This window comes from Oncorhynchus gorbuscha, linkage group LG01 (genome assembly GCF_021184085.1).
Source record: "Oncorhynchus gorbuscha isolate QuinsamMale2020 ecotype Even-year linkage group LG01, OgorEven_v1.0, whole genome shotgun sequence".
Lineage (NCBI taxonomy): Eukaryota > Metazoa > Chordata > Actinopteri > Salmoniformes > Salmonidae > Oncorhynchus > Oncorhynchus gorbuscha.
Genome location: NC_060173.1, coordinates 104,208,410 through 104,235,632, shown reverse-complemented (window position 1 = coordinate 104,235,632; position 27,223 = coordinate 104,208,410). Strand labels below are relative to the sequence as shown.

Sequence of the window (27,223 nt, the reverse complement as noted above, 5' to 3'; positions counted from 1 at the left end):
AGCATTTGACAGTGATGAGGGGTGGTCGTTTGACCGCGGACCCATTACAGATGCAGGCAATTAGTCAGTGATCGCTGAGATCCTGGTTGAAGACAGCAGAGATGTATTTAGAGGGCAATTTGGTCAGGATGATATCTATGAGGGTGTTAATCATATCCCATTTTAGGTCACCTAACAGTACGAACTCTGAAGATAAATGGGGGGGCAATCAATTCACATATGGTGTCCAGGGCACAGCTGGGGGCTGAGTGGGGTCTATAACAAGCAGCAACAGTGAGAGACTTGTTTCTGGAAAGGTGGATTTTTAAAAGTAGAACCTCAAATTGTTTGGGCACAGACCTGGATAGCATGACAGAACTCTGCAGACTATCTCTGCAGTAGATTGCAACTCTGCCCCTCTTGGCAGTTCTATCTTGATGGAAAATGTTGTAGTTGTGGATGGAAATGTCAGAATTTTTGGTGGCCTTCCTAAGCCAGGATTCAGACACAACTAGGACATCAGGATTGGCGGAGTGTGCTAAAGCAGTGAATAAAACAAATTTAGGGAGGAAGCTTCTGATGTTAACATGCATGACACCAAGGCTTTTACGGTTACAGAAGTCAACAAATGAGAGCACCTGGGGAATAAGTGTGGTACTGGGGGCTACAGGGCCTGGGTTAACCTGGTCGTCTAGTGCGTTGGGAACATATAATAAAAGGAGCACATTTCTGGGTGTAGATAGATTCAGGGCATAATGTACAGACAAGGGTATGGTAGGATGTGAGTACAGTGGAGGTAAACCTAGTCGTTGAGTGACTATGAGAGAGGTTTCGTCACTACTACGCTAGGTGAGTGGGAGACAGCATTCAGAAAGCTAGCGGGCCGAGGCTAGCAGATGGGTCTTCAGCTACATCGCATAGGAAAGTCCTGTTGAAACCACATCGGACAATTACGTCGGCAGACCAGTGGAGATGGATCGGCATGGCTCCGTGTCAACAATAAAGGGTCCAGGCCAATTAGCAAAAGAGGTATTGTAGCCCAAGAATTCGCTGGTATTTGGGCCTAGCTCGAGGCTAGCTCAAGGCTAACTGGTGCTTGCTTCAGGACAGAGGCATTAGCTAACAGTAGCCACTGCGTGCCATCTAGCTAGCTACGATGATCCAGTATAATGATCCAGAGTGGCAGGAATCCGGTGATGTGGTAGAGAGAAGCAGTCCGATATGCTCTGGGTTGATATCTCGCTGTGCAGACTGGCAGGTATTGTCCAAGCTAAAGCTGGCTGGTGTCTGAGCTAAAGGTGAAGACCGCTAGCCATGGCTAACAAAGACTTAAAGCTAGAATCTAGTTAGCTGGCTAGCTCCTTTATGGAGGTTATAATGAATAAAAAATAGCAGATCTGTACCACATTGGGTGAGGCGGGTTGCAAGAAAGCATATTTAGTTCGTAGATAGAAAGTGAGATTAAAATATATATGAAAAAAATGGCTATTTACACGGAATAAGACACGGGATAAGACAAAGACAAACACATGTCCGACTGCTACGCCATCTTGGAAAACCAACCATCATGGTCAACAGTGTCGAACACAGCACTTAAATCTAAGAGTACAAGGACAGAGAGCTGTTTGCCACCTGTGTTTGCTTTAATATAATTTACCTTTTAACTAAGGCTGTCTCTGTGCTGTGGTGGGCACGAAAACCAGATTGGAATTTCTCCAGAATTTTGCTTAGGAATGGAAGGTTGGAGATTGGCCAAAAATTGTTAAGAGCTGAAGAATCCAGATTACTTTTCTTCAGAAGGGGTTTCACCATAGCAGGCCAATAATAAAAAGGCCCTCTACCGTAAATTGACCTCTCCTCCTGAGACCTTAGGGGCCAGGCAACAAAGAATCCACTATCCATGTATTTATCTATTCCTACTATTCACATTTCCCTGGATATTTCTCATTTACGTTTTTAAAGGGAGGGTTTAAGTTTATATACAGAACTCCCAATTTAGTGGCTTTGGTGGTAATGATAAGGGTTTACTACTGTGACCCCTGTCCATTAGACACTAATCCTACCACCACGTCACATACACACATATGTGCAAAGACACACACACAAGCGTACATGTACGCAAGCATGCACACAGGTACACACACACACACAGGGTTCAAGTAGCTCCCTTCTGGGTTTATACTGTTTAAAATTATAACATGAGAGTGGAACAAGTACATTTTCACTCTCACTCTCTCACTTTCTGGCCACCCGTGAGAGTGAATGTCATTCCAGGTAATGTGTTGTTCTTTTTTTTATGATTATATGTTCCCTGCCAGCACTGAACCTTAAATGATATATGTGTATGTAGTGTGATACTAATGTACCTGGAAAGGTTTTCATTGAAAAATCAAATCAAATGTGTCAAATGCGCTGAATACAACAGGTGTAGACCTTACAGTGAAATGCTTACTTACAAGCCCTTAACCAACAATACAGTTTTAAGAAAATACCTAACAAAAAGTAAGAAATAAAACTAACAAATAATTACAGAGCAGCAGTCAAAGAACAATAGTGAAGCTATATACAAAGGGTACCGGTACAGAGTCAATGTGCGGGGGCACCGGTTAGTCAAGATAACATGTACATGTAGGTAGAATAATTTGGAGTCTGGAGTCTTGGACAATTTTCATGAACTTTCTCTGACACCGCCTGGTATAGAGGTCCTGGATGGCAGGAAGCTTGGCCCCGCAGTTGCCATACCAGGCAGTGATGCAACCCGTCAGGATGCTCTCGATGGTGCAGCTGTAGAACCTTTTGAGGATCTGGGGACCCATGTCAAATCTTTTCAGTCTCCTGAGGGGTAATGAGTTTTGTCTTGCTCTCTTCACGACTGTCTTGGTGTGCTTGGACCATGTTAGTTTGTTGGTGATGTGGACACCAAGGAACTTGAAGCTCTCAACCTGCTCCACTGCAGCCCCGTTGATGAGAATGGGGGCGTGCTCAGTCCTCATTTTCCTGAAGTCCACAATCATCTCCTTTGTCTTGATGACGTTGAGGGAGAGGTTGGTGTCCTGGCACCACACGGTCAGGTCTCTGATCTCCTCTCTATAGGCTGTCTCGTTGTTGTCGGTGATCAGGCCTACCACTGTTGTATCATCGGCAAACTTCATGATGGTGTCGGAGTCGTGCCTGGCAGTGCAGTCATGAGTCAACAGGGAGTACAGGGGCGGACTGAGCATGCACCCCTGAGGGGCACCTGTGTTGAGGATCAGCATGGCAGATGTGTTGTTACCTACCCTTACCACCTGGGGGCGGCCCGTCAAAAAGTCCAGGAATCAGTTGCAGAGGGAGGTGTTTAGTCCCAGGGTCCTTAGCTTAGTGATGAGCTTTGAGGGCACTATGGCATTAAACGCTGAGCTGTAGTCAATGAATAGCATTCTCACATACAGTTGAAGTCGGAAGATTACATACACCTTAGCCAAATACATTTATACTCAGTTTTTCCACTATTCCTGACATTTAATCCAAGTAAAAATTCCCTGTCTTAGGTCAGTTAGGATCACCACTTTATTTTAAGAATGTGAAATGTCAGAATAATAGTAGAGAGGAGGATTTATTTCAGCTTTTATTTCTTTCATCACATTCCCAGTGGGTCAGAAGTTTACATACACTCAATTCATATTTGGTAGCATTGCATTTAAATTGCTTAACTTGGGTCAAACGTTTCGGGTAGCCTTCCACAAGCTTTCCACAATAAGTTGGGTGAATTTTGGCCCATTCCTCCTGACAGAGCAGGTGTAACTGAGTCAGGTTTGTAGGCCTCCATGCTCACACATGCTTTTGCAGTTCTGCCCACAAATGGTCTATAGGATTGAGGTCAGGGCTTGGTGATGGCCACTCCAATACCTTGACTTTGTTGCCCTTAAGCCAACTTTGGAAGTATGGGGGTCATTGTCCATTTGGAAGACCCATTTGCGACCAAGCTTTAAGTTCCCGACTGATGTCTTGAGATGTTGCTTCAATATATCCACACAATTTTCCTCCCTCATGGTGCCATCTATTTTGTGAAGTGCACCAGTCCCTCCTGCAGCAAAGCACCTCCACAACATGATGCTGCCACCCCCGTGCTTCACGGTTAGGATGGTGTTCTTCGGCTTGCAAGCATCCCCCTTTCCCTCCAAACATAACAATGGTTATGTCCCCATGTGCACTTCAAAACCGTAGTCTGGCTATTTTATGATGGTTTTTGAGCAGTGGCTTCTTCCTTGCTAAGCGGCCTTTCAGGTTATGTCGATATAGGACTAGTTTTACTGTGGATATAGATACTTTTGTACCTGTTTCCTCCAGCATCTTCACATGGTCCTTTGCTGTTGTTCTAGGATTGATTTGCACTTTTTGCACCAAAGTATGTTCATCTCTAGGAGACAGAACGCGTCTCCTTCTTGAGCGGTATGACAGTTGTGTGGTCCCATGGTCTTTATACTTGCGTACTATTGCTGGTACAGATGAACGTGGTACCTTCAGGTGTTTGGAAATTGCTACCAAGGATGAACCAGAATTGTGGAGGTCTACAATTCTTTTTCTGAGGTCTTCGCTGATTTCTTTTGATTTTCCCATGATATCAAGCAGAGGCAGGTACACCTCCAAATTACTCAAATTATGTCAATATGCCTATCAGAAGCTTCTAAAACCATGAAATCATTTTCTGGAGTTTTCCAAGCTGTTTAAAGCCACAGACAACTTAATGTATGTAAACTTATGACCCACTGGAAATGTGAAACGGTGAATTATAAGTGAAATAATCTGTCTGTAAACAATTGTTGGAAAAATTACCTGTTTCATGCACAAATCAGATGTCCTAACCGACTTGCCAAAACTATAGTTTGTTAACAAGAAATTTGTGGAGTGGTTGAAAAATGAGTTTTAAAATGACTCCAACCTAAGTGTATGTACATTTCATTTACATCATTTACATTTAAGTCATTTAGCAGACGCTCTTCCCGACTTCAACTGTAGTTGTTCCTTTTGTCCAGGTGTGAAAGGGCAGTGTGGAGTGCAATAGAGATTGCATCATATTTGGATCTGTTGGGGTGGAATGCAATTTGGAGTTGGTCTAGAGTTTCTGGGATAATGGTGTTGATGTGAGCCAGCCTTTCAAAGCACTTAATGGCTACAGACGTGATTGCTACGGGTCGGTAGTCATTTAGGCAGGTTACCTTAGTGTTCTTGGGCACAGGGTCTATGGTGGTCTACTTGAAACATGTTGATATTACAGACTCAGTTCTTGATTAACAGGAAATAAACAGGAAATTAACTGAATTGCTGTAACCCAATTGAAGAATTATGAATAGGTCATTCCAACGTGCAAAGTCAACTTGGTACAAAATTAAAAATGGGTTGCATAGATATTAGTTTGCCTTTATTTTCTTTATTAGGTTAAACAAAAGGGGGAAAGTAAGTTGAGTGTTGAAGGAAATAGGTTGCAAATTGAAATATAGGTTTGCCAATAATCAAATATAACACTTGGCATTGAATCATATAATGTAAACTAATTTACTTATAGTCAGTTAACACATTTTTTACATTGATAGTATGGGTATGATCTGTCTAGAATGTATATTTGTCTTAATTAAGGAACAGTTAGAGCAGGAAAGCAACTGTGCCACGTTCACCATCCGGGTAAATTGAATATTCCCAGGATTAAACTATCCATTTGTTGGGTTCCTGTTTCAAAATGACTAGCCTATCTGTCTTTGATAAAAACATACAAACACTTTGTTGAAGTGAGACTGTAACCATAGGTTTGTAGATTTCCACTGTCTGTTATTAGCCTACCAGGTTATTACACCGCTGGCCCTTTAAACATCTCACAGCGGTGACGAAACGTGAATGAAAGTGAATGAAACACAGCCATTCATTAAAAACAAATAATAGGACCGATCCACCTTTTGCCATCCACGTTTCCATTGGTCCTCGAGCACTTGAAATATAATTAATTAATTTCGAATGCCCATTGGTTACTCGCAAGAATGACAATGCCGACGAGCCAATGAGAGTGTGGCTCTGTGTACCACTCGCGCCCCAGGGAAAACCAAGCCATCGTTATCTAAAAGCTCAGTCAGTTGTGTGAGTCGGATGGAACGCGTCAATTGATCATTGAACAGAGACATTTCTCTTTTTTTTGTATGGATTTTTCTATTTCGTTCTTGTCATACTGTAACTGAATTGAAACGCGCACAGGGTGAGTAGTCTGAAATCTGAATTGTCATTTTGCCTGGATATCCATCTGTGGCGATGGAATATCAATAAGTTTACGATCGTCTGCAACAGCAAATTTAGATCTCTGCCATGGGCGAAAACGGATCGCCATCTTTCTCCAAGAAAACATTTACTTTGGCAACCATTTTCTCTCGCTTTGTACTAATTTCTGTGTAGTATTGCTTGTTTTTTATCTGAGTCTACATATTTATATTATCTCCGATTCGGAAGACTGTTTTCTGATTTTATGAATGGAGAGGTCAGGTTATTTTCTAAGCAGTGCTTCACACGGATCGAGTTTCACTTCATTAAAAAAATGTAAGGGTCCGTGGGGGGGGGGGGTGTCGGTAGGTCGGTCGGTCGGTCGGATGTTATTCATCAGCCCCTTCAATTGCTTTGAACTAGCTAATGTTTAGTGGGTCATTTTTTGCATTCACTATTGGGGAAATAAATTACGTTAGCGCTTTCAAATACATACTCAGTTTTCTCAATAGGAGCCTTGATTTTCATCAGCAGTCTGCAATATAGGTTGTCTTTTTGTTTGCCTACAACTTTCCACTTGCTGCTTTTATAGGGCAACTACCGATTTTTACTCCATATATGATTTAACAAAATATTGTTGGTATCCATTACTGAGAATGTATAACAATTCTAAAGCACCATGCAACTAGACACCGACATTTTTAGAATATACATATTTGACTGAATCCATAACGAAGCCTGTATGGCAAAGTTAAGGTTGGTCAAATTCTCTGTTTCACCAAACCGTAGCTATCCTGTAATTCCCAGTAATTGGATACCAACAATCTTTGTTTAGGTCTCATTATCTGGAATAAAAATCTGTGGTTACGTTTAGGCTACACCAAGTTACATGATCAAATGTGGGAACTTTATATTTGGGGGGGGGGGGATAAAACTGATCACCTGCCACTTTGGATTTGTGGCCATTGACTACACCACTGTTTTCAAATCTTGGTTTAAAATATGCGTAATGTTGTACACTATGATTTGTCCACTGTTTTACTACCATTTTATGCATCATTAAAGTTGTCTGTGTATCTACTGTGTCGCTGTAATGGCCGGTTATCGCTTTTATTAGTCATCCATTTAATATAATAAACGGGTGAAGTATAGTGACTCGTGTCAAGCTCAAAGAGGTATGAAGTGGGAGGGCCATCCACGTGGAGTGGGAGGTTATGCATTTCCGATTTGTTTTATTCCCAGCCCATTCTCTGCCACTTTCTGTCTGGTTTTATGTGCAAGTGCGTGTAACTTCCCTATTCCCAGGGGATATGGAAGCTGTGCTAAGATTTTATATTTAAAGGTCACTATGAAACAAGTAGTTTGCCTCAGTATGGAGAGGTATATTGTAACAAGATGTTTCTATTGGGATTTATTTATAGACGGGATTTTCTGTTGTCTAATATCCTTCAGTAGTTCGTTAATGAGTAAACAAAATGAAAAAACACTCGGGTGCTCTATACAATACGGTGGCGTCAAAATGCCTCGGTGTGTAGGGTTGAAGACCCATCCTTGAAGGTTTCCCCTGCTCAGTCATAGCTGATTATGAATGCAGTCTCCTAATCGCCTGAACAGATGGCTGGCTTTGCTTTATGTAAGAGTTACATACGTCACACAACTACAGCGTGTATTTAAGTTGTGCATGCAGGACATGCTCTAAACCAGCATGTTCAGTTAGAAGAGCTGTTGTTGCAATAGGAAACGGTGTCGTGCAACAAGAGCAAGTGGCGGTGTGGGTTATATGGGTTCTGATAGGACCCTAGTGAAGTGTCTATTTTTGTGAAAGAAACTGGATGATCGAGTACTCTAGCAGAGTTGAACTACTAACATATGTTTTCTATTTTGTTTTTGTCCACAGTTGAACAGTTAGTACATAAAGTGACTTTTGCGATATCGCTTTAAAGCGAAGACCCTTTTCTGGGAACCTTTGAAGACCTGGATAACATGGACGGATTCTACGACCAGCAAGTCCCATTTCTGGCCCTACCCAATGTAAGCATGCTCCTCATATCTTCATAGAAATATAATTACTAGAACGTTCAATGGGAATGCCCATTCTAATTATTTGATTTGTATGGTTCTCTTGGATGTCGCTTGCAGGCATGCAGGCAGCCTGGGTTAAATGCCGGAAGACATTTCAGTTGAATACTTTGTTGGACCACTGACTAGATACCCCCTTTCCCTTTATCAATCAGGAGCATGGTCGTCATCATTGGCTCTGTTCCAATATCCAAACTTCCATACTGCTTGCAATACAGAGTCAGAATGTATTGTCCATGTATTCTAAAATGGTGTGCTAGTGTGGCTATTAAAACAGAGCAATAGATTGAGGTTTGTCAACATTCCATCTAGAAGTGGAGGTGATGTAACATTCAAGACAATTGAGTCACACCAGAGGCATATTTACATGTATACACAGCTGAGTCACACTAAACAGCTCTAACTAATAAGTTGGTTATGTTTTCATCATTTCAGCAAAATCTCATGTGGAGGAACCATACAACAGACCAATCATAGACAGCAGGAAAAGGAAGTTTGTAGACACAGTACTCGCCCAGGACACTGAAGGTAATTGGACAACTACTTCTTCGTTACCCTTTGACATCAGCATGAGCCACCCGACACAACCATACCTTTTTATTCCTATCATATGTAATGTGGATTGTTAAAGTGCTCTCTACTTACCAATCTCACATTTGAACAGAGGTCTGTAGGCTCAGTTTTAAAAAAATTAAAAAATCTGTTTCAGACCTCTTCCAAGACCTCAGTCAGTTGCAGGAGATCTGGATTGCAGAAGGTGAGTTATCTAGTAATCATAAAATGGGTGGTTCAAGCCCTGAATGCTGATTGGCTGACAGCCGTGGTACATCAGACCATATACCACGGGTATGAGACAACATTTATTTTTACTGCTGTAATTGGTAACCAGTTTATAATAGCAATAAGACACCTTGGCAAATTGGCCATATAATAATAATAATAATAAATGCCATTTAGCAGACGCTTTTATCCAAAGCGACTTACAGTCATGTGTGCATACATTCTACGTATGGGTGGTCCCGGGGATCGAACCCACTACCCTGGCGTTACAAGCGCCATGCTCTACCAACTGAGCTACACAGGACCACACCCCCCTCGGGCCTTATTGCTTAAGTGAACCACAGAGTTGATACTGAATTCTTCCCCTTTTCTGCTGAATTTCTTTCTATGTATTCTGTTGCTCTCAGCACAACCCGCCAGTGCTTGTCCTCTGGTAGACATTGGTTATGTTAATTCGATCTCATCCATATGTGACGACTTTGGAAAAGTAATACAATTCCCCTTGAAGTAGCTGTCGTCAATACAGGCAGAAAAATAAGTATTTTCTTTGGAAAGAGGGTGACCAAATGGAGAAAAATGTTGTGGGTGATTGAATTGTGTTCCCAGGTGGTTTTTGAGATGCATTGAGCAAGTGGGCAGATTAACCTAAAATGAGAATTTGAAATATTCATCACTTTTTTTCTCTGTGCATTAAACTACAGCGAAGTCCCATAAATAAGCAACTATGCTGACCTAAGAGTCCTTGAATTTAACTACAACATTTCTTTCAACGTTCACTTTTTTAAAATTGTCGCACCCTAAATGAACTGGCAAATCTTAACAGGCATTTTCTACCCTTGAACCACTGCAAGAGTGGTATTACTCTTCCATTGTCTTGGGATTTTAACAAAGTTCCTAAGTATTTCCCAATGTTTATTTTTTTCTGTTAAATTGAACAAAATAGCTTTGGTTCCTTTTGAATAAAGACATCAAGATGAGATTTCCAGTTTGTTCACCCAGTGGAAACCCAATTAGTATCCACTTGTTTAGCACTCTCTCTTCTCCCTCCACAGCCCAGGTGCCTGATGATGAACAGTTTGTCCCGGATTTTCAGTCGGATAGCTGTGAGTACCTGAGCTGTATTATTTATACCAGGCTGGGATAGAGAGGTGTCAAGTTCCCTGACACACACAATGTAGCAAGATCTGATCTTGGGACTGCTGCTGTGCTTGTCTGAAAGACCTAGGCCTTCAGGATTAAACGGAGCTTCACTGAAGGAGCCATTTGCCCATAGAAATGTTAACTTAGTTCATTCTGTGTCTTTACTCTGCTCCATTGACTGGGTTCAGAATGTTTAAGATAACAAACCCTGATGATCACTCTCTTTCATTCTCCTGGTCTCTCTCTCATTCTCCTGGTCTCTCTCTCATTCTCCTGGTCTCTCTTTCATTCTCCTGGTCTCTCTTTCATTCTCCTGGTCTCTCTTTCATTCTCCTGGTCTCTCTTTCATTCTCCTGGTCTCTCTTTCATTCTCCTGGTCTCTCTTTCATTCTCCTGGTCTCTCTTTCATTCTCCTGGGCTCTCTCATTCTCCTGGGCTCTCTCTCATTCTCCTGGTCTCTCTTTCATTCTCCTGGTCTCTCTTTCTCTCTTTCATTCTCCTGGTCTCTCTTTCATTCTCTCTCTCTCTTTCATTCTCCTGGTCTCTCTTTCATTCTCCTGGTCTCTCTTTCATTCTCCTGGCTCTCTCTCATTCTCCTGGTCTCTCTTTCATTCTCCTCTCTCTTTCATTCTCCTGGTCTCTCTTTCATTCTCCTGGTCTCTCTCTTTCATTCTCCTGGGTCTCTCTTTCATTCTCCTCTCTCTTTCATTCTCCTGGTCTCTCTTTCATTCTCCTGGTCTCTCTTTCATTCTCCTGGGCTCTCTTTCATTCTCCTGGTCTCTCTTTCATTCTCCTGGGCTCTCTCTCATTCTCCTGGGCTCTCTCTCATTCTCCTGGGCTCTCTCTCATTCTCCTGGGCTCTCTCACTCATTCTCCTGGGCTCGCTCACTCACACTCACACACCATCCTCAGAGGGCTTTCATCCTGCCAGGGCTTGACTCCATTCTTCTTACCCTAAAACATCCTTCTTTACTCTGGAGAGACTTTCCCCTCCTCCCATTTTGGGTTTAATCAGGCGATTGGCGTGGGGCATCACATGAGCCAAGCTCATAATCTGATTTCACACTTTCATGCACTCAAATCCAGCCTTAGAGTGGGATGGATTCCTGCGGGTGGGAGTATCCAATAGAGTCCCAGTCCACACAGCCCTTCTCCCTCCCCCTCTCGGACTGTACAGCTTCACCTCCCCCATTTGTCAGCAGTGCACAGAGCCTTTTATATGGAATCCAAGGGAAATATTTGAGTTATGTTCAGTGGAGTGTTTTATGATGTCCTCCCCCTCCCCTTTTACAGTTTGTTTTTGTCTGATGTGGCATCAGAGACGGGGTGTGGTTGCTGGCATCTGTCTTTGTTGCTGTTTTGGACCCTGATCTGCATGGTAGCCTAGCATACTGTAAATGACTGCTGAGGTGCTGCAATATATTATTAAGGTTGCTGCTGTCATGTGTGTTTAGACAGTGGTGCCCATGCTGGGGGGTGTAGTAGGGCTTGTGAGGTCTCTGTGCAGTATAGTTCTTGACCTAGCTGTTTGGGTGCATGTGTAAGTGTGCAGGATAGTGTAGCAGTGACCCCATAGCCAAACGGGCCAGGCTCTCTATTCACCAGCCCTGCATGGCAGCCAATGTCCTCCACACACACTCCTGTACTGAACCTTGCCCTCCAATCATCACCACCCCTGTCTAGGAGAGTGGGGAGGAAAGACTGCTTATTATCTCTGCCTTCATTTCTCATTCTTCATCCATTTTCTCTCGCTTTCATGTGTTCCATCTGAGGCAGTACTGCATGTGGTCCTGCTCTGAGCTTTTATAGTATGCATGAGCAGGGAGCTCTGTTCACATGCTTATTGGTTCCCTGTCACCCTTCCCTTCCCTGGTCCATCAGTTAGGGTGACGTATCCAGCTCCTGTTACGCCTCTCGCCTGCGCATCCGGTTTCACTGGCCCATTATGTGGTGCGGGAAATGGGAGCCGACTGGAGATCTAATGGTTAGAGAGGAGAATGATTGAATTACGGCCACACTGATTCATGGGTAATGACCAGGGCTCCCCGTATTCCATGTAGTGCTAACCTTTTGGCCAGAGCCCTATGGATGCCATTTGGGAGGGAACAGGTGTCTTTAATGGACATCTGACGGGAGAGGACGGTGATGATGGTATGATACTGATGGATGGAAGTTTTCTATTGGGCTGCCAACTGGGGCTGGGGCTGCCAACTGGGGCTGGGGCTGCCAACTGGGGCTGGGACGCGACGGGGCTGGGACGCGACGGGGCTGGGACGCGACGGGGCTGGGAGGCGACGGGGCTGGGACGCGCCGGTTGGGGCTGGGACACAACGCCGGTTGGGGTAAAGTGGCTCACAGCTCTGATTGATAGTCTTGTTCTCCCCCCCATTTTTTTTTTTTTTTAGGATATTGAATAACCTCTGACTTGTTTTCTAGGTTGATTTAAGTAGCGCTAAAAGTGTTTCTATTGTGTTGCCCCTCTCTCTCTCTTCTCAGTAATGTTTCATGGCCCCCCACCATCCAAGATTAAACGGGAACTGAGTCCCTCCAAAGAGATGTGTCCTTGTAACCAGGAAAGGAGTCCCATGCCGTATGGAGAGAAGTGCCTTTACAGCGACAGGTATGGACCGTTATATACACACACACACACACACACTTTATGTTACCTTTCACCACACCAACAAGAGACAAGTATTCTGACCATGCTGACACAAGCCTTCCGTCTGACCGGCCTCTGTCTCCCTCCACAGTGCCTATGAGAGGAGACCCAGTGGGGCCTATAAGCCATTGACTCCTCCCTCTACACCCGTGTCACCATGCAGCTCTACCAACACCCCAAGGACACACCCAGTCAGCCAGCAGACTCCTTCCCCTCATCAAATACCCTATCGGAACCAAGCGCAAGGGCCACACCCCCTGCAGCCTGACAACCAAGCAGTTGGCCCAGCCCACAACCAGCAAAGGCCACTCCCCCTCCAGAGCCCACCCTATGCAGTGCCCTGCCCCCCCTCACTCCTCAGTCAGGATGGTAACTACAGCCCTGAGCACAGGTGATTGGTCCTATCCTGCCATGCTTACTGGTACAGGAGCTAATCATGAGAGAGCCTGAGGCTTACTGGTATAGGAGCTAATCATGAGAGAGCCTGAGGCTTACTGGTATAGGAGTTAATCATGAGAGAGCCTGAGGCTTACTGGTATAGGAGCTAATCATGAGAGAGGCTGAGGCTTACTGGTATAGGAGTTAATCATGAGAGAGCTTGAGGCTTACTGGTATAGGAGTTAATCATGAGAGAGCTTGAGGCTTACTGGTATAGGAGTTAATCATGAGAGAGCCTGAGGCTTACTGGTATAGGAGTTAATCATGAGAGGGCTTGAGGCTTACTGGTATAGGAGTTAACTGGTATAGGAGTTAATCATGAGAGGGCTTGAGGCTTACTGGTATAGGAGCTAATCATGAGAGAGCTTGAGGCTTACTGGTATAGGAGCTAATCATGAGAGAGCTTGAGGCTTACTGGTATAGGAGTTAATCATGAGAGAGCTTGAGGCTTACTGGTATAGGAGTTAATCATGAGAGGGCTTGAGGCTTACTGGTATAGGAGTTAATCATGAGAGGGCTTGAGGCTTACTGGTATAGGAGCTAATCATGAGAGGGCTTGAGGCTTACTGGTATAGGAGCTAATCATGAGAGAGCTTGAGGCTTACTGGTATAGGAGTTAATCATGAGAGAGCTTGAGGCTTACTGGTATAGGAGTTAATCATGAGAGAGCCTGAGGCTTACTGGTATAGGAGCTAATCATGAGAGAGCCTGAGGCTTACTGGTATAGGAGTTAATCATGAGAGAGCCTGAGGCTTACTGGTATAGGAGCTAATCATGAGAGAGCCTGACTACACTCAATCATATGAGTCCCACTAAAGACTTACTGGTATAGGAGCTAATCATGAGAGAGCTTGAGGCTTACTGGTATAGGAGTTAATCATGAGAGAGCCTGAGGCTTACTGGTATAGGAGTTAATCATGAGGGAGCTTGAGGCTTACTGGTATAGGAGTTAATCATGAGAGAGCTTGAGGCTTACTGGTATAGGAGTTAATCATGAGAGAGCTTGAGGCTTACTGGTATAGGAGTTAATCATGAGAGAGCCTGAGGTTTACTGGTATAGGAGTTTATGCAAATATGGAGTTTAACATCCAACATTGCTGAACAGGTGAAAAACTCCATCCAGGTGTTTACTAACATCCTAACTAAAGAGCCTGTCTGTATAGAAAACTCCTGACCCTAGGTCGACCTCTCTAAATGTAAACAGCCATTTCAATAAGACAGGCGGTCGCGTATCCATTGCATTCTGAGACACACCGTGCAAATTGAACACATTAAGACCAGTGGAGAGAATCAGGCTTTGTGACTAATGCTGCCTTTAGGAGGGGTGTGGAAGGTCTCCTATATTGAGGAGTGAAATGTGCTGGCAGTGTGGGAACAACCCACCGCTCCGTCACCCCCACCTGTGACAGGACTCCTGGTGGGATGTGTTGGTACGCCGGGCATGTCATCACCAGTAATATGCAATCTTTGTGTAGCCAGAAGCCATTGGCCTTGTCTCTATCTTACGGTCACCGGAGGATCTTTTATACCTGCCCCCATCTCATTTACAGCTTGTATTCGCAGGCTTGGTTGCACTGAGTACATTTGGTTCCTGAGTGGCGTGTGCGTTGCGTTTTGGTCTTAAGCTGGACGCTCTGTAGTTCCTCAATGGTCGAAGACTAACTCACATTTACTGTAAATGTATGCCTTATATAATTACATTTTATCAAGATTCCATTCTCTTTAAATCTGAAATGTTTAAGCTACAGTTTTCATAGCCATCAGTAGTATAAGAGTGTAATGAACTTTAAATTCATCTCTCTGTTCAAACATTTGTTTATAGCCACAGTTTTCATGAATAATAACCTTTCACCCACCCTCTCCCATGTCTTCCTCCACCCCAGGTTCCAGAGGCAAATGTCGGAGCCATGTCTACCCTTCCCTCCCTCTGAGAGCCGGACTCACCCTCAGTTCCTAGCCCAACCGCAGGCCCCCGGCCACAGTGACCTACCCAGGGACGGGAGGCCCCCCTACCACCGCCAGATGTCTGAGCCCCTGGTCCCTGGTCCCGTGCCTCAACACGGCTTCAAGCAGGAGCTGCTGGACCCTCGCTACACAGAGCAGGGTGTCCCCTCCATGGGCCCCTCTCAGGCTGCCTTCCACCCCATGGCCATCAAGCAGGAGCCCCAGGACTTCTGCTTCGACTCTGGTGAGTGGCTGGCTACCTTCATGCTCCTCTGGATCGGTCAGCTACACTACAGACTACAGCATTACAGCTGACCCACAGGGTTGTCATAGGGTTTGAGGGGTGTGACTCTTGACATTGGTTCCAAATCTTTACCCTTAAGTGTGCACTCCTTAATGCATTGGATTGGTTTAAACACATGAGTTTCCACCATATTTCTTCTACCGTTCCTTTCTTTCCATAAAGTGGAGTGAACAAGTGCACCCTTAGGACAAAAGGAAAGCGAAACAGGAAACAACCTTGGGGCTCTCTGATGCAGGTTGCTGTCCTAGGAGAGTTAGTCCTCTCCAGACAGGCTTGCATAGGAGCAGACTGGTTATATGGTGAAAAGTGTCTGTCCCTGTTGATTTTGCTCGCTGGCACGCGGTTGTTAGATTTAGCGCAGCAAATCCCAGAAACCATTAACAAACACTACCGTGTAGACCCTCGCCTCACACCGCCCTGCGTCAGCAGTCGTAACGCACATACAGACATCACTGTGTCACTTCCAAATACGTCAACCACTCTGCTCTGACAGTCAGGCCAGTAAAAATGGGTCTCTTAGCCTGACTTGAGCCTCGGCAGGACAGAGGGGATAAGCAAATGGGTCAGTCATCCCCAGGCCCAGGGAAACCTACTTCACAAGTATAGGGCTACCTAAAATAGATTTGGGCCACTGCGCTGTGTTTACAGAGGGCGCTAGAATGCAAGTATGAACACTACATGGATGCTCATTTCAGGTTTACATTGAAATGTATGCAATGGACGTATGCCGCATGTCCTTGTCCCAATAGCAACGCTTTGTACTTAATAAGATAGCCCACGAGAAGTAGAATTGTGTTTTACTTTTCATCTCGATGCCCACGCACCCCAGCTGTTGTCCCTATTTTCGCCACCAACACCCACCTTTCCTTCTGTACTCTGCCCAGGCCAGCATTGCACTTGTCCCTCTTTCATTCTCCCTCTCAGCTTTATGATTGGGGGGGCCAGTGATGTAATGCCAAATCCTCTTAGCTTCTTACAACCTATAAATACATACGTCAGCATAAATACTGAATAGGGTGCCATCTAATGCAATTGTATAGAGGATCCATGATGCTTTAACTAGCCCAAACTTGAGAATACTAGTATAAATGCTTTGTAGATATGGCCCTAAAGTGTAATCTGATCCTTAGGAGAGGACAGGAAACCTAGGGGTGGAGTGGGGGCTTTTCCAACTCAGCAGATCGGGGGGGTGGGGCTTGAACCCAATGGGGACCAGCCAGGCGTAACGTGATTTGTCATGATTTGATGTGGGATGGCTAGTGGACATCTACAGCCCAGCTGATTGGTTGCTAGGTAGAAGTCAGTTGTATAATAGAGGAAGTGCTGCAGTGGCAGGTTGATAAGAGGTGAAGAATGTATCATGTACATCCTCATGTCAACAACCATGGCTATATAGACGGAGACAGAACGTATCCGTAAATGGATACTGCTTGTATGTACAATCTCCTTTTCCTAGCGTGCAAGCAGAGCAGTGTTGTAAATATACTCATGTTAGAGGTCGATGTTGATGTTGTCTCGTCCTCCCTCTGTTAGAAGTGCCTATCTGTCAGTCTACATTTGGAAGAGCCGGGACCTTCTACCAAAACAACCATGAAAGTAAGTATCCATTTCCATCTCAGCAGTGACATGTTTCAAGTTTTAATTCCTCTGTAATAAATACATTGGAAATCCTACTCAAAGCTCTCGCAATAAAAAGGGGGCTTACTGTTACGAGGGCTTACTGGTAGCTGTTGCCTCTCTAGTTGTGACTTATTGAGAGGTTATAAAGTGCTGCATGGTTGGGGAATAGGACATGCTGCATGGTACAAGTCAACATTAGAATGCCGTCTCTTGAGCTGTTGCATCCATCAATGAGCCCTGTTTTCACTGTTTCAACACTGCTCTGCAGCACTGCTGTCCTCATGTTAGCACAACATCATTTTCCACTCTTGTGAAGCTACCTGGCTATATTGCTTTGTGAGCAGTTTAGTCTCGCTGGATATAGTAGCTGGCCTCCACAGCTAAATGTAGGCTGTGTTCCCATGCCCTCCCCTGGCTAGCTAATCTCTCTCTTCCAATCACAGGTTTCTCCTTTGACAGAGAGCCTCACCTGTACTATGATGATACCTGCGTGGTTCCTGACAGACTTGAAGGTAAGAAAATACTTGACATTAGGAACAGGCTTGTCCCGTCCTTGGGCCGGGCGAGAGGTATTTGAGCAGCATGGGGTTCATCCTGTCCTTGGGGGGGGGTTAGGGTTAAGGGGGGTGCTTTACAAGCATTACAGGGGACTCCGTCTCTACTCAGCTGCTGGCAGCATTTGAAAGGACAGGATTATTACTATGCCTGTTGCATCACTGACTAGAGAGGAGAACTGTAGAAAGTCTCCTTTGAGCAGCAGAGATGGCAGGCTGGTGCAAAATGAGTAGCCTGCTCCCCTTCACAGTCCACAGCTCATAGGAATGTCTCACCACACTGTAGCTAGCTGTCGGGTGGACTAGCAATTTAACTTGCTAGTTCATTATAATTGAGACCCCCGCACGGCCCATTTCTCCCCTTGAGGCCCCCATGATCAGCCAGATTAACATTTTGCACTAATGCCAAAGTTAGACATGGATAGTTTTGACTATCTTAATATCATTTTTGTGCTAGTTGGCTGTACCTGCACCAAAACTCTAGTATTTGTCCTTCCTAGCTTGTTCTCCTTTTAACATACGGAGCCAATTTCATTATCAGCCCTTTTATTTCCATGACTGGTCCAAATATTTTCTCATGGCTCCCTTGTCCATCTGCAGCAGACATATGGTGCGGAATATGTTCGGACCATGGAATGGCAATAGTCACATTATTGAATCGTGATACATATTGTATCGGCACCTAAGTATTGTGGTAATTGAGGTCCCTGTAAAAATTCCCAACCCTGTAAAAAGACAATTACATTTGTCTGACATGCTAGATGGCCAGGCTGCCCCAGAGTACAGTGCTCACTCCCCCCTTCCCCCAACCACAGGGAAGGTCAAGCAGGAGCCCTCAGTGTACCGTGATGGCCCGCCCTACCAGCGGCGTGGCTCTCTGCAGCTCTGGCAGTTTCTGGTCACCCTATTGGATGACCCGGCCAACGGTCACTTCATTGCCTGGACAGGCCGGGGCATGGAGTTCAAACTCATTGAGCCAGAAGAGGTCAGTTGGAAATGTTTAAATATTTTTTTGTTGATGAACTTGACAGATTCAGGACTTTTTAGAGGTCAGTTCCTTGCCCTGGTCCTAGTAGTAGTTCAGGCCATTAAAAGTCTACTCATTCAATCCCTCCTTTTTTATTGAAATAAAAAAGTAAGATGTTCAATCAGGCATTGTGACTGATTTAGTGTTTTCTCTCTGGTCTCTTCAGGTGGCTCGCCGCTGGGGCATCCAGAAGAACAGGCCAGCCATGAACTATGACAAGCTGAGTCGTTCTCTGCGCTACTACTACGAGAAGGGAATCATGCAGAAGGTAAAGGCAGGTTCACCCTTTCTATCCTTCCCCATTTCTCCTCAACAACAGCCTGATGCTTCCTTGGCTTATTTGAATGCAACCTTGGAGGGTGATGCAGCCATAGAGATCCATATCATGTTAGAACTATTGTGTTCTAACTAACTTGCTCTTCTCCGATTGGTCCTTTCCAGGTTGCTGGCGAGAGGTACGTGTACAAGTTTGTGTGCGACCCTGAGGCCCTGTTCTCCATGGCCTTCCCTGACAACCAGAGGCCCAACCTGAAGGCCGACACAGACGGCCTGTCCTGCGTTGGGGTGGATGATGACACCCTGCCCCTCACCCACTACAAGAACACCCCTTACTTGGTGGACTCTGGGGAGCAGTGTGTAGTTCTACCCTATGGGTACTGACTGCCCCCCCACTGCTCCTAAACCCAACCCAGAGATCAAGCTCTGACTGCTGAGGCTGAGCAAGAAACTGGATCAAACCTGTGCCCGAAACCTCCCTCTCTCCGCTAAGTTACTCCTCCAATCCTGCCCACTTACGGATTAACATAACCCTCCCCCTAAAACTACTGAGGAGAAACCTGCACCAACCACGTTCCTTGGCATTCTCTATAGTACCAAGAGAGGGGACCGTGGAAGTAAGGGTGTTATGGACTTCAGTGGCTCCTCCAACTTTCAACTCGAGGTGAACTGGTGTCATTGCTATGGAGACAAAGAGGAAGTAATGGACCAGGGGCCGTGTTATTGCAGCATGCCGGAGGAAAGACGAATAGATCTCTGTGTAGACTGTCCAAAATCAGAACTGTTACAATTCTTGCAATCTGATTTTTCTAAAATAATTATATTAAAAGTTAATTCTGACAAAAGTATCTATAAATAAAGCACTATTCTGTAGTTGCCTTTTTGGTCCCCAATAAATGTATTTTTCTGCCACATAGTAACAATAAGATCTGTGTAAGCAAGGGCTTTGATTTGCAAAAATAAATAATATTTGAATATTTATAAAAAAAAACCTACATACCTGTTGGTTTCTGTAGACTTGGTATAGAAAAGAATGCTGTCTAGTCTACGATTGGTTAAGGATTTAGATCTGTAGTACTCCAGCCCAATAGGATATTCTATGCTTTCCATGGATGGATTCCTCAGACCAGTGACCTCTGTTTTTGTTTTTAATGCTGCCCCAGCTGTGTATTTCTCCAGTGTAATGAATGTTTGTGCTGGGCTAGCTGAGGTTACCAGTGAGTAGCCAGACTAGCTCGGCGTACTGTCGCTGTGTCTGGAATGACCCTATGCACTCCTTTACAAAACCCATGTGGCTCTGGTCAAAAGTAGTGCGCTGAATAGTCATTTAGGATGCAGACTCTGTCTTGTCCATTCTCATTTCTACTGACACTCCACAACATTGATTTTTTTTCATAAACTACTTATATTTCCTAAAGGTTGTAACTAATCAGCGTTCCACCTCAAACAATAAATCCCCTGCAGGAATCTTTCATTTTCCAAAAAGGGACAACTCTGTCTATTTTTCCCAGAGCTTTAGAATTTTTTAAAACCTAAGGTTATAACTTTTTTTCTTCATTTTATTGGTTGCTTGATGTTTCCGCGGCAGTGAGTGTACTAGATTCTTAAATGCACCAGGATGGCATCTTTCAGGACATTGCATGCGAAGGTGTGGAATTATATACCTTTCCCTGGAGTCCTCTTTCTAACAATTGCAGGTTGTCAACAAGAGACCTCTGCTTCTCTTTGCATGACAGTGTATTCAAACAAACTGTCCACTAACATATGGCTTTACTCTGGACAAAGAAGACAAATTGTGAAAGTTCTCTGCATTTTGTTTGTTTCTTAAATGGGGGGAAAAAGAGAAACTTCTATAAATCTATATTTTTGCTAAGGCTGCATCTGATTTGATTGTATAAGCCTGTATAGTTCTGCCTATAACTCATGTATCCCTGTGACGTGATTATTACTGCAGATACTTTTCTTTTTAGAGGCTGTTATTGGTGAGTCAAATGGTAGGATGAAGAGCGAGAAAATAGTATTAGTTATAAAGAAGTAGTGTGACTTGGCTTCCATTCGGTGTGGTGCAGTGGTATCCGGCACTGCATCTCAGTGCAAGGGGTGTCACTACAGTCCCTGGTTTGAATCGAGGTAGTATCACATCTGGCCGTGATTGGGAGTCTCATAGGGCGGCGCACAATTGGCCCAGCGTTGGCCGGGGTAGGCCGTCATTGTAAATAAGAATTTGTTCTTCACTGACTTGCTTAGTTATATTTAAAGGGGGGGGAATCCCAAATGGCACCCTATTTCCTATATAGTGAACTTCCTTTTGAAAAGAGCCCTATGGGCCCTGGTCAAAAGTAGTGCACTATATATAATGAATAGGGTGCCAATTCAGACAGTTAAGAGATGTAAGTATCCACCTCTAGTCTCTACCCTGACCAACGGTTGTCTGAACTTGTATAGGCTTCACCTTCTCTCCCTCTTCACAATGTGTACCTTTACACTGCAAAGTTTATAATGATCTGTACTGGGTACAATAAACTCTTCTTTCTGCTTCTCTTCCAGTGAACTGATCTGTTTTGTCGTTCCCTGTTCCTGCTCCTCCTCACACAGGCTGCGTTACCAAATGCCACCCTATTCCCTATAGTGCACTACTTTTATCCAGTACCCTGGTCAAAAATAGTGCATAATATAGGAAATAGGGTGCCATTTGGGACTAAACTGATGTTCTGCACTGAAGTGCTTGGCTTTGCTAATTACCAGTCACCTTTTCCCCCTGTTTTTTCCTTCTCCAGTTTTGATATTTCCTTTGTTAAAGATTACCGTCTACTCTCCTATTGCAAATGGTTTATCAATACTAATATGGCAGGACTCCCTGGAAATCAGTGGCAATTGTTACAATGTACAGATGAATCATTGATCATCGTGCTCTCATGAATTACACCTTTTCTATCTGTACATGTCCTTGTTTATGTTTTGATTTGTGTTTTTGTCTGCACAGTGGTTACACACAAATTCACCCACAGAGATAAAGACCTCTTGCAGTAAAATGAATGAAAGCAGTGAGTTTGTTTGGCTCTTTTGTTTTAGTCTAGGATGACATGTCCAAAGGATTCTTGAAAGTTGGATTATTATTCAGTTTTAACTCTGCGTAGGAGTTGAATGTTCCCTGAGTCTGTACAAGGACAAACATTAGCTGAGTCTGTACAAGGACAAACATTAGCTGAGTCTGTACAAGGACAAACATTAGCTGAGTCTGTACAAGGACAAACATTAGCTGAGTCTGTACAAGGACAAACATTAGCTGAGTCTGTACAAGGACTGTACAAGGACACATTAGCTGAGTCTGTACAAGGACAAACATTAGCTGAGTCTGTACAAGGACAAACATTAGCTGAGTCTGTACAAGGACACACATTAGCTGAGTCTGTACAAGGACACACATTAGCTGAGTCTGTACAAGGACACACATTAGCTGAGTCTGTACAAGGACACACATTAGCTGAGTCTGTACAAGGACAAACATTAGCTGAGTCTGTACAAGGACAAACATTAGCTGAGTCTGTACGAGGACAAACATTAGCTAAGTCTGTACAACGACAAACATTAGCTGAGTCTGTACAAGGACAAACATTAGCTGAGTCTGTACAAGGACAAACATTAGCTGCTGTTCAGCTAAATGCATTTTCATGAGTTGGTTTACAATACAGTAGTCTTGAGAATACCATCTTTTTAAATACAGTACGAGCATATTCATGGCATATTTTAATAAAATGACGCAGTAAACAAGTCAACCTGCCAATACGTAACAAGAATGCAACCTGTATATTAAATATTTCTACGAATTAAAGATTCATGCTTTCCTCAGTCGAGTGTAAAAACTCACTAGGATTACATAGAGCTGTTAAGTACAAAGGAGTGATTTACACAGATTGTGATTCTGTTACTAATACTACCTTTTCAACAGAGACCAATCACAAACTACAGCTGGTCTACTTCAGTAAGGAATAGTTCAGAAGGGAGATTTAAGTTTTAAACTAGATCTACATATCCTTTTGAAGTTTTATTCTATTGATACGCTGCCTCCACCACCACTGTTCATTCAATGGTGCGGTTGGTGGAATCTTATCCATTTGCCGAGATGTTCACTAGCTACTGACTGTTGATGGAGGCCCTCTGAACCTGTCCAGCTCTTTATTCTTCAGTATTCCAGTGCTCTCTAAAAGCTCAAAGTGTATCAGGGCCAGAGATGGGTAGGCCCTCCATCACTTGTCTGGCTCGCTGCTCTCTGTCTCTCACACACTATTTCTTCATCTCTCTCTGTCTCTCGCTGAATCTCCATCGATTGGCAGAGAAAAGAGAGAAGAGTGCTTCTCAATGCTGTTAAAGGCCCCAGTGGGACTCGTACAGCCCTGACATCAACTGCACCTGGACAGCTACTAGGGTTGGCTGGAGAGTCCATTGTGTCAGCATTGCAAATGGCCCCCTATTCCCTATATAATGCACTGCTATCGACCAGGGCCCATAGTGTGCCATTTGGGTCGTTGACTGTGAGTCTGCCTACGCTGAAGGTATAGAGCATCACTCAGTCATAACGGATGTTTATTTAATCAACTCTGCTACACTCTCAGTTCTCATCCTTGTGTTTCAAAATCTAGACACAGATGTTAGGCGATGTATGTCAAGACATCGAGTTTCAATTATATATTTTCACCTCAGAAGGAGAGTACCGACGTCCTATATAACATACACTACATACCGTTACACTAGCCTACAACTTTCTTCATAAGTCTATAGTTAAGGAAGAAATGGCAGTTACGAATACATTTATTCTTAAGAAGGTTTTGGGATGCACAAAAGGAGGCTAGTTCAGCTTACAATTCCATCACTAAAACAATTCCCCAGTTTGAGGTCAAACAATAGGAGATAGAAAAACATTTTTGTTTTTGTAAAATGCATGAAATGTATGTCTCAGATGTACGGGTATGCAAAATATACTCTGAGGTCCTGGACATCAGCACTCTGTGAACTACATGGGAAAAACAGTTGCACTTTTGTATGTAAAATAGATGAGTGAGGGTTATTTTTTTAACTGGACAGTTGACTATAATCACTGCAGTGGTAGGCCAGTCCTACTCAAAAAATTCAATAGTGAATAAATAGAATCTAGTTTATTTTCAGAAATTGATAACCAAAGTCTTATCAATGTACGTACCTTTCTTCCCTGTAAATCTCTCTTTCTAATAATGCAAGTCTTCCCTCCCCCTCACACACTATCCCCTCACTCTCCCTCTCTCCCAATCAGGATTTAGCACTGATCCCTATTTGTCGAGCTTGATCCACTTACTGAGGATGCACTGATCAGATTGAGTCTGATCAGATGTCACATCACTGTGGAAACATCCACTCTTAGAAAGCCACTTAACCTTCAGCCCCACCATCTTCAATCCTCCCTGGAAATCTTAGTGCGGGCCAGATAGCAGACCTGGGTTCAAATAGTATTTGAAATCATTTTAAATACTTTATCTGTGCTCGATTGAGCTTGCCTGGCTTAATACACCAACCGAATATCCCCAAAACTCGAAACGCAGCCCATTTGGCACTACAGGCCAGCTAGAGCAAATGCTCACAGTATTTAAAAGATTTCAAATACTATTTGAACTCAGGTTTGCCAAATAGAACTGGCCCACTAATCACAATCAGCAGAGTCAGAGTCAAATATCACCCATGGTTTCTCTCACCTATATACAGTCATACTTTGTGGTGAAAAGACGGTCGGAAAAACGCTTAGAGGGCAATTTATGATCGTGTGCACAAACTAAATGGACGGTCCATCAACATACATTTGACCATACAGACAGCTAATGACTCAATCCAAAGTGACTTATTGATCCTCTCTCTGAAAAACAAGATGTGGGACAGGCAGCTAATGTATATAGAGGTTTTAGTCACAGGGCCAGGACTCACTGCAGTTTGCTGCTTTCAATGCAGTATGAGCGCTAAGAGACACACCCTAATCTGACTCAGAGTGGTTCCTGGTTTTAGAGTTTTATAGTAACATTTTAACAATGTAACTTAATTGGGGAGGACCGGCTCGTGGTAATGGCTGGAGAGGAATGGTATCAAATACATCAAACTCATGGTTTAATGCCATTCCATTGACTCCGTTCCATAAAATATTATGAGCCGTCTTCCCCTCAGCAGCCTCCACTGGTAATGAGGCTGCTGAGGGAAGGCTGCTGGGGAGGGACGGGTCATAATAATGGCTGGAACAACGCTAATGGATTGGCATCAAATACATAGAAACCATGTTTTTGATACCATTCCATGTGTTCCACTCGAGCCATTACCACAAACCCGTCCTCCCCAATTAAGGAGCCACCAACCTCCTGTGGATGTCACATTGCAACAGGAAATTCCTCTTTTTGAGACTAAAATAGACTATTTGAGGCCTTGGCGTTTGGGACAACACAACGTTTTCTCTTTGGGTTATATGCAGACTTTTTGTATTATTTCATTAAGTAAAACTAATGATGAAATGCGGTCTATTAGCTGGATTTAAATACGAGTGAGTAGAATACAGGAACATACGTAGGTAGAGAGAGTGAGATGTTGATCTTCACATGAACCCCTGATTAGACTCAATCCTGATCTCTCTCAAGGAGCTGTCACACTGCCCTTAATCCTGTATTGCACAACAGACTTTACCTAGTGGACACACAGACACAGACCAGACTCTTCAACCTCAGCAGGCTGAAGAAATTCAGCCTGTCTCTGAGGGCCTTCACAGTGGTCCACAGGAACACCATCAAGAGCATACTGTTGGACTGCATTACTGCCTGGTACGGCCGCTCCACCGACGCTGATTGCAAGGCTGCTGAATAGCTGCCACTAGGCAGTTACCTGCTCCCCCTCCTGTAAATATGAAATACCTGTCGGTCAAAGAACCTAAACTGGCTTTACTAGCACTTTCAGTTCCAGATCTAGTTCTTGTACCGTTTCCACCCATATTTTTGCTGATTAAAGTAAAAGCACACTGTACATCAAGGTTCCCCAAATGGCTGCAAAAAATATACACTGCTCAAAAAATAAAGGGAACACTTAAACAACACAATGTAACTCCAAGTCAATCACACTTCTGCGAAATCAAACTGTCCACTTAGGAAGCAACACTGATTGACAATAAATTTCGCATGCTGTTGTGCAAATGGAATAGACAACAGGTGGAAATTATAGGCAATTAGCAAGACACCCCCAATAAAGGAGTGGTTCTGCAGGTGATAACCACAGACCACTTCTCAGTTTCTATGCTTCCTGGTTGATGTGTTGGTCACTTTTGAATGCTGGCGGTGCTTTGACTCTAGTGGTAGCATGAGACGGAGTCTACTCCCCACACAACTGGCTCAGGTAGTGCAGCTTATCCAGGATGGAACATCAATGCGAGCTGTGACAAGAAGGTTTGCTGTGTCTGTCAGCGTAGTGTCCAGAGCATGGAGGCGCTATCAGGAGACAGGCCAGTACATCAGGAGATGTGGAGGAGGCCGTAGGAGGGCAAAAACCCAGCAGCAGGACCGCAACCTCCGCTTTTGTGCAAGGCGGAGCAGGAGGACCACTGCCAGAGCCCTGCAAAATGACCTCCAGCAGGCCACAAATGTGCATGTGTCTGCTCAAACGGTCAGAAACAGACTCCATGAGGGTGGTATGAGGGCCCGACGTCCACAGGTGGGGGTTGTGCTTATAGCCCAACACCGTGCAGGACGTTTGGCATTTGCCAGAGAACACCAAGCTTGGCAAACACTGGCGCCCTATGCTCTTCACAGATGAAAGCAGGTTCACACTGAGCACATGTGACAGACGTGACAGTCTGGAGACGCCGTGGAGAACGTTCTGCTGCCTGCAACATCCTCCAGCATGACCGGTTTGGCGGTGGGTCAGTCATGGGGTGGGGTGGCATTTCTTTGGGGGACCGCACAGCCCTCCATGTGCTCGCCAGAGGTAGCCTGACTGCCATTAGGTACCGAGATGAGATCCTCAGACCCCTTGTGAGACCATATGCTGGTGCGGTTGGCCCTGGGTTCCTCCTAATGCAAGACAATGCTAGACCTCATGTGGCTGGAGTGTGTCAGCAGTTCCTGCAAGAGGAAGGCATTGATGTTATGGACTGGCCTGCCCGTTCCCCAGACCTGAATCCAATTGAGCACATCTGGGACATCATGTCT

The 27,223-nt window shown here is 44.3% G+C and overlaps 1 protein-coding gene across 3 annotated transcripts; it reads left to right on the top strand.

The window, feature by feature from the left end:
* Window positions 1–6,077: 6,077 nt before the first annotated feature.
* LOC124048072 (ETS translocation variant 5-like) lies at window positions 6,078–22,066 on the top strand. 3 transcript variants are annotated; one of them, XM_046368493.1, is made up of 13 exons: window positions 6,078–6,202; window positions 8,099–8,232; window positions 8,716–8,808; window positions 8,990–9,037; window positions 10,113–10,163; window positions 12,697–12,820; window positions 12,951–13,250; window positions 15,181–15,485; window positions 17,079–17,141; window positions 17,609–17,677; window positions 18,535–18,704; window positions 18,913–19,014; window positions 19,188–22,066. In XM_046368493.1, the coding sequence occupies exons 6-13, from the start codon at window positions 12,699–12,701 to the stop codon at window positions 19,404–19,406; spliced, it is 1,350 nt and encodes a 449-aa protein (XP_046224449.1). In that variant the 5' UTR covers window positions 6,078–6,202; window positions 8,099–8,232; window positions 8,716–8,808; window positions 8,990–9,037; window positions 10,113–10,163; window positions 12,697–12,698; the 3' UTR covers window positions 19,407–22,066. The 3 variants fall into 3 exon arrangements, with proteins under 3 accessions (XP_046224449.1, XP_046224457.1, XP_046224441.1); XM_046368501.1 differs by having other exon boundaries at window positions 8,099–8,236; XM_046368485.1 differs by lacking the exon at window positions 6,078–6,202 and adding an exon at window positions 7,599–7,834.
* The last annotated feature ends 5,157 nt before the right edge of the window (window positions 22,067–27,223 follow it).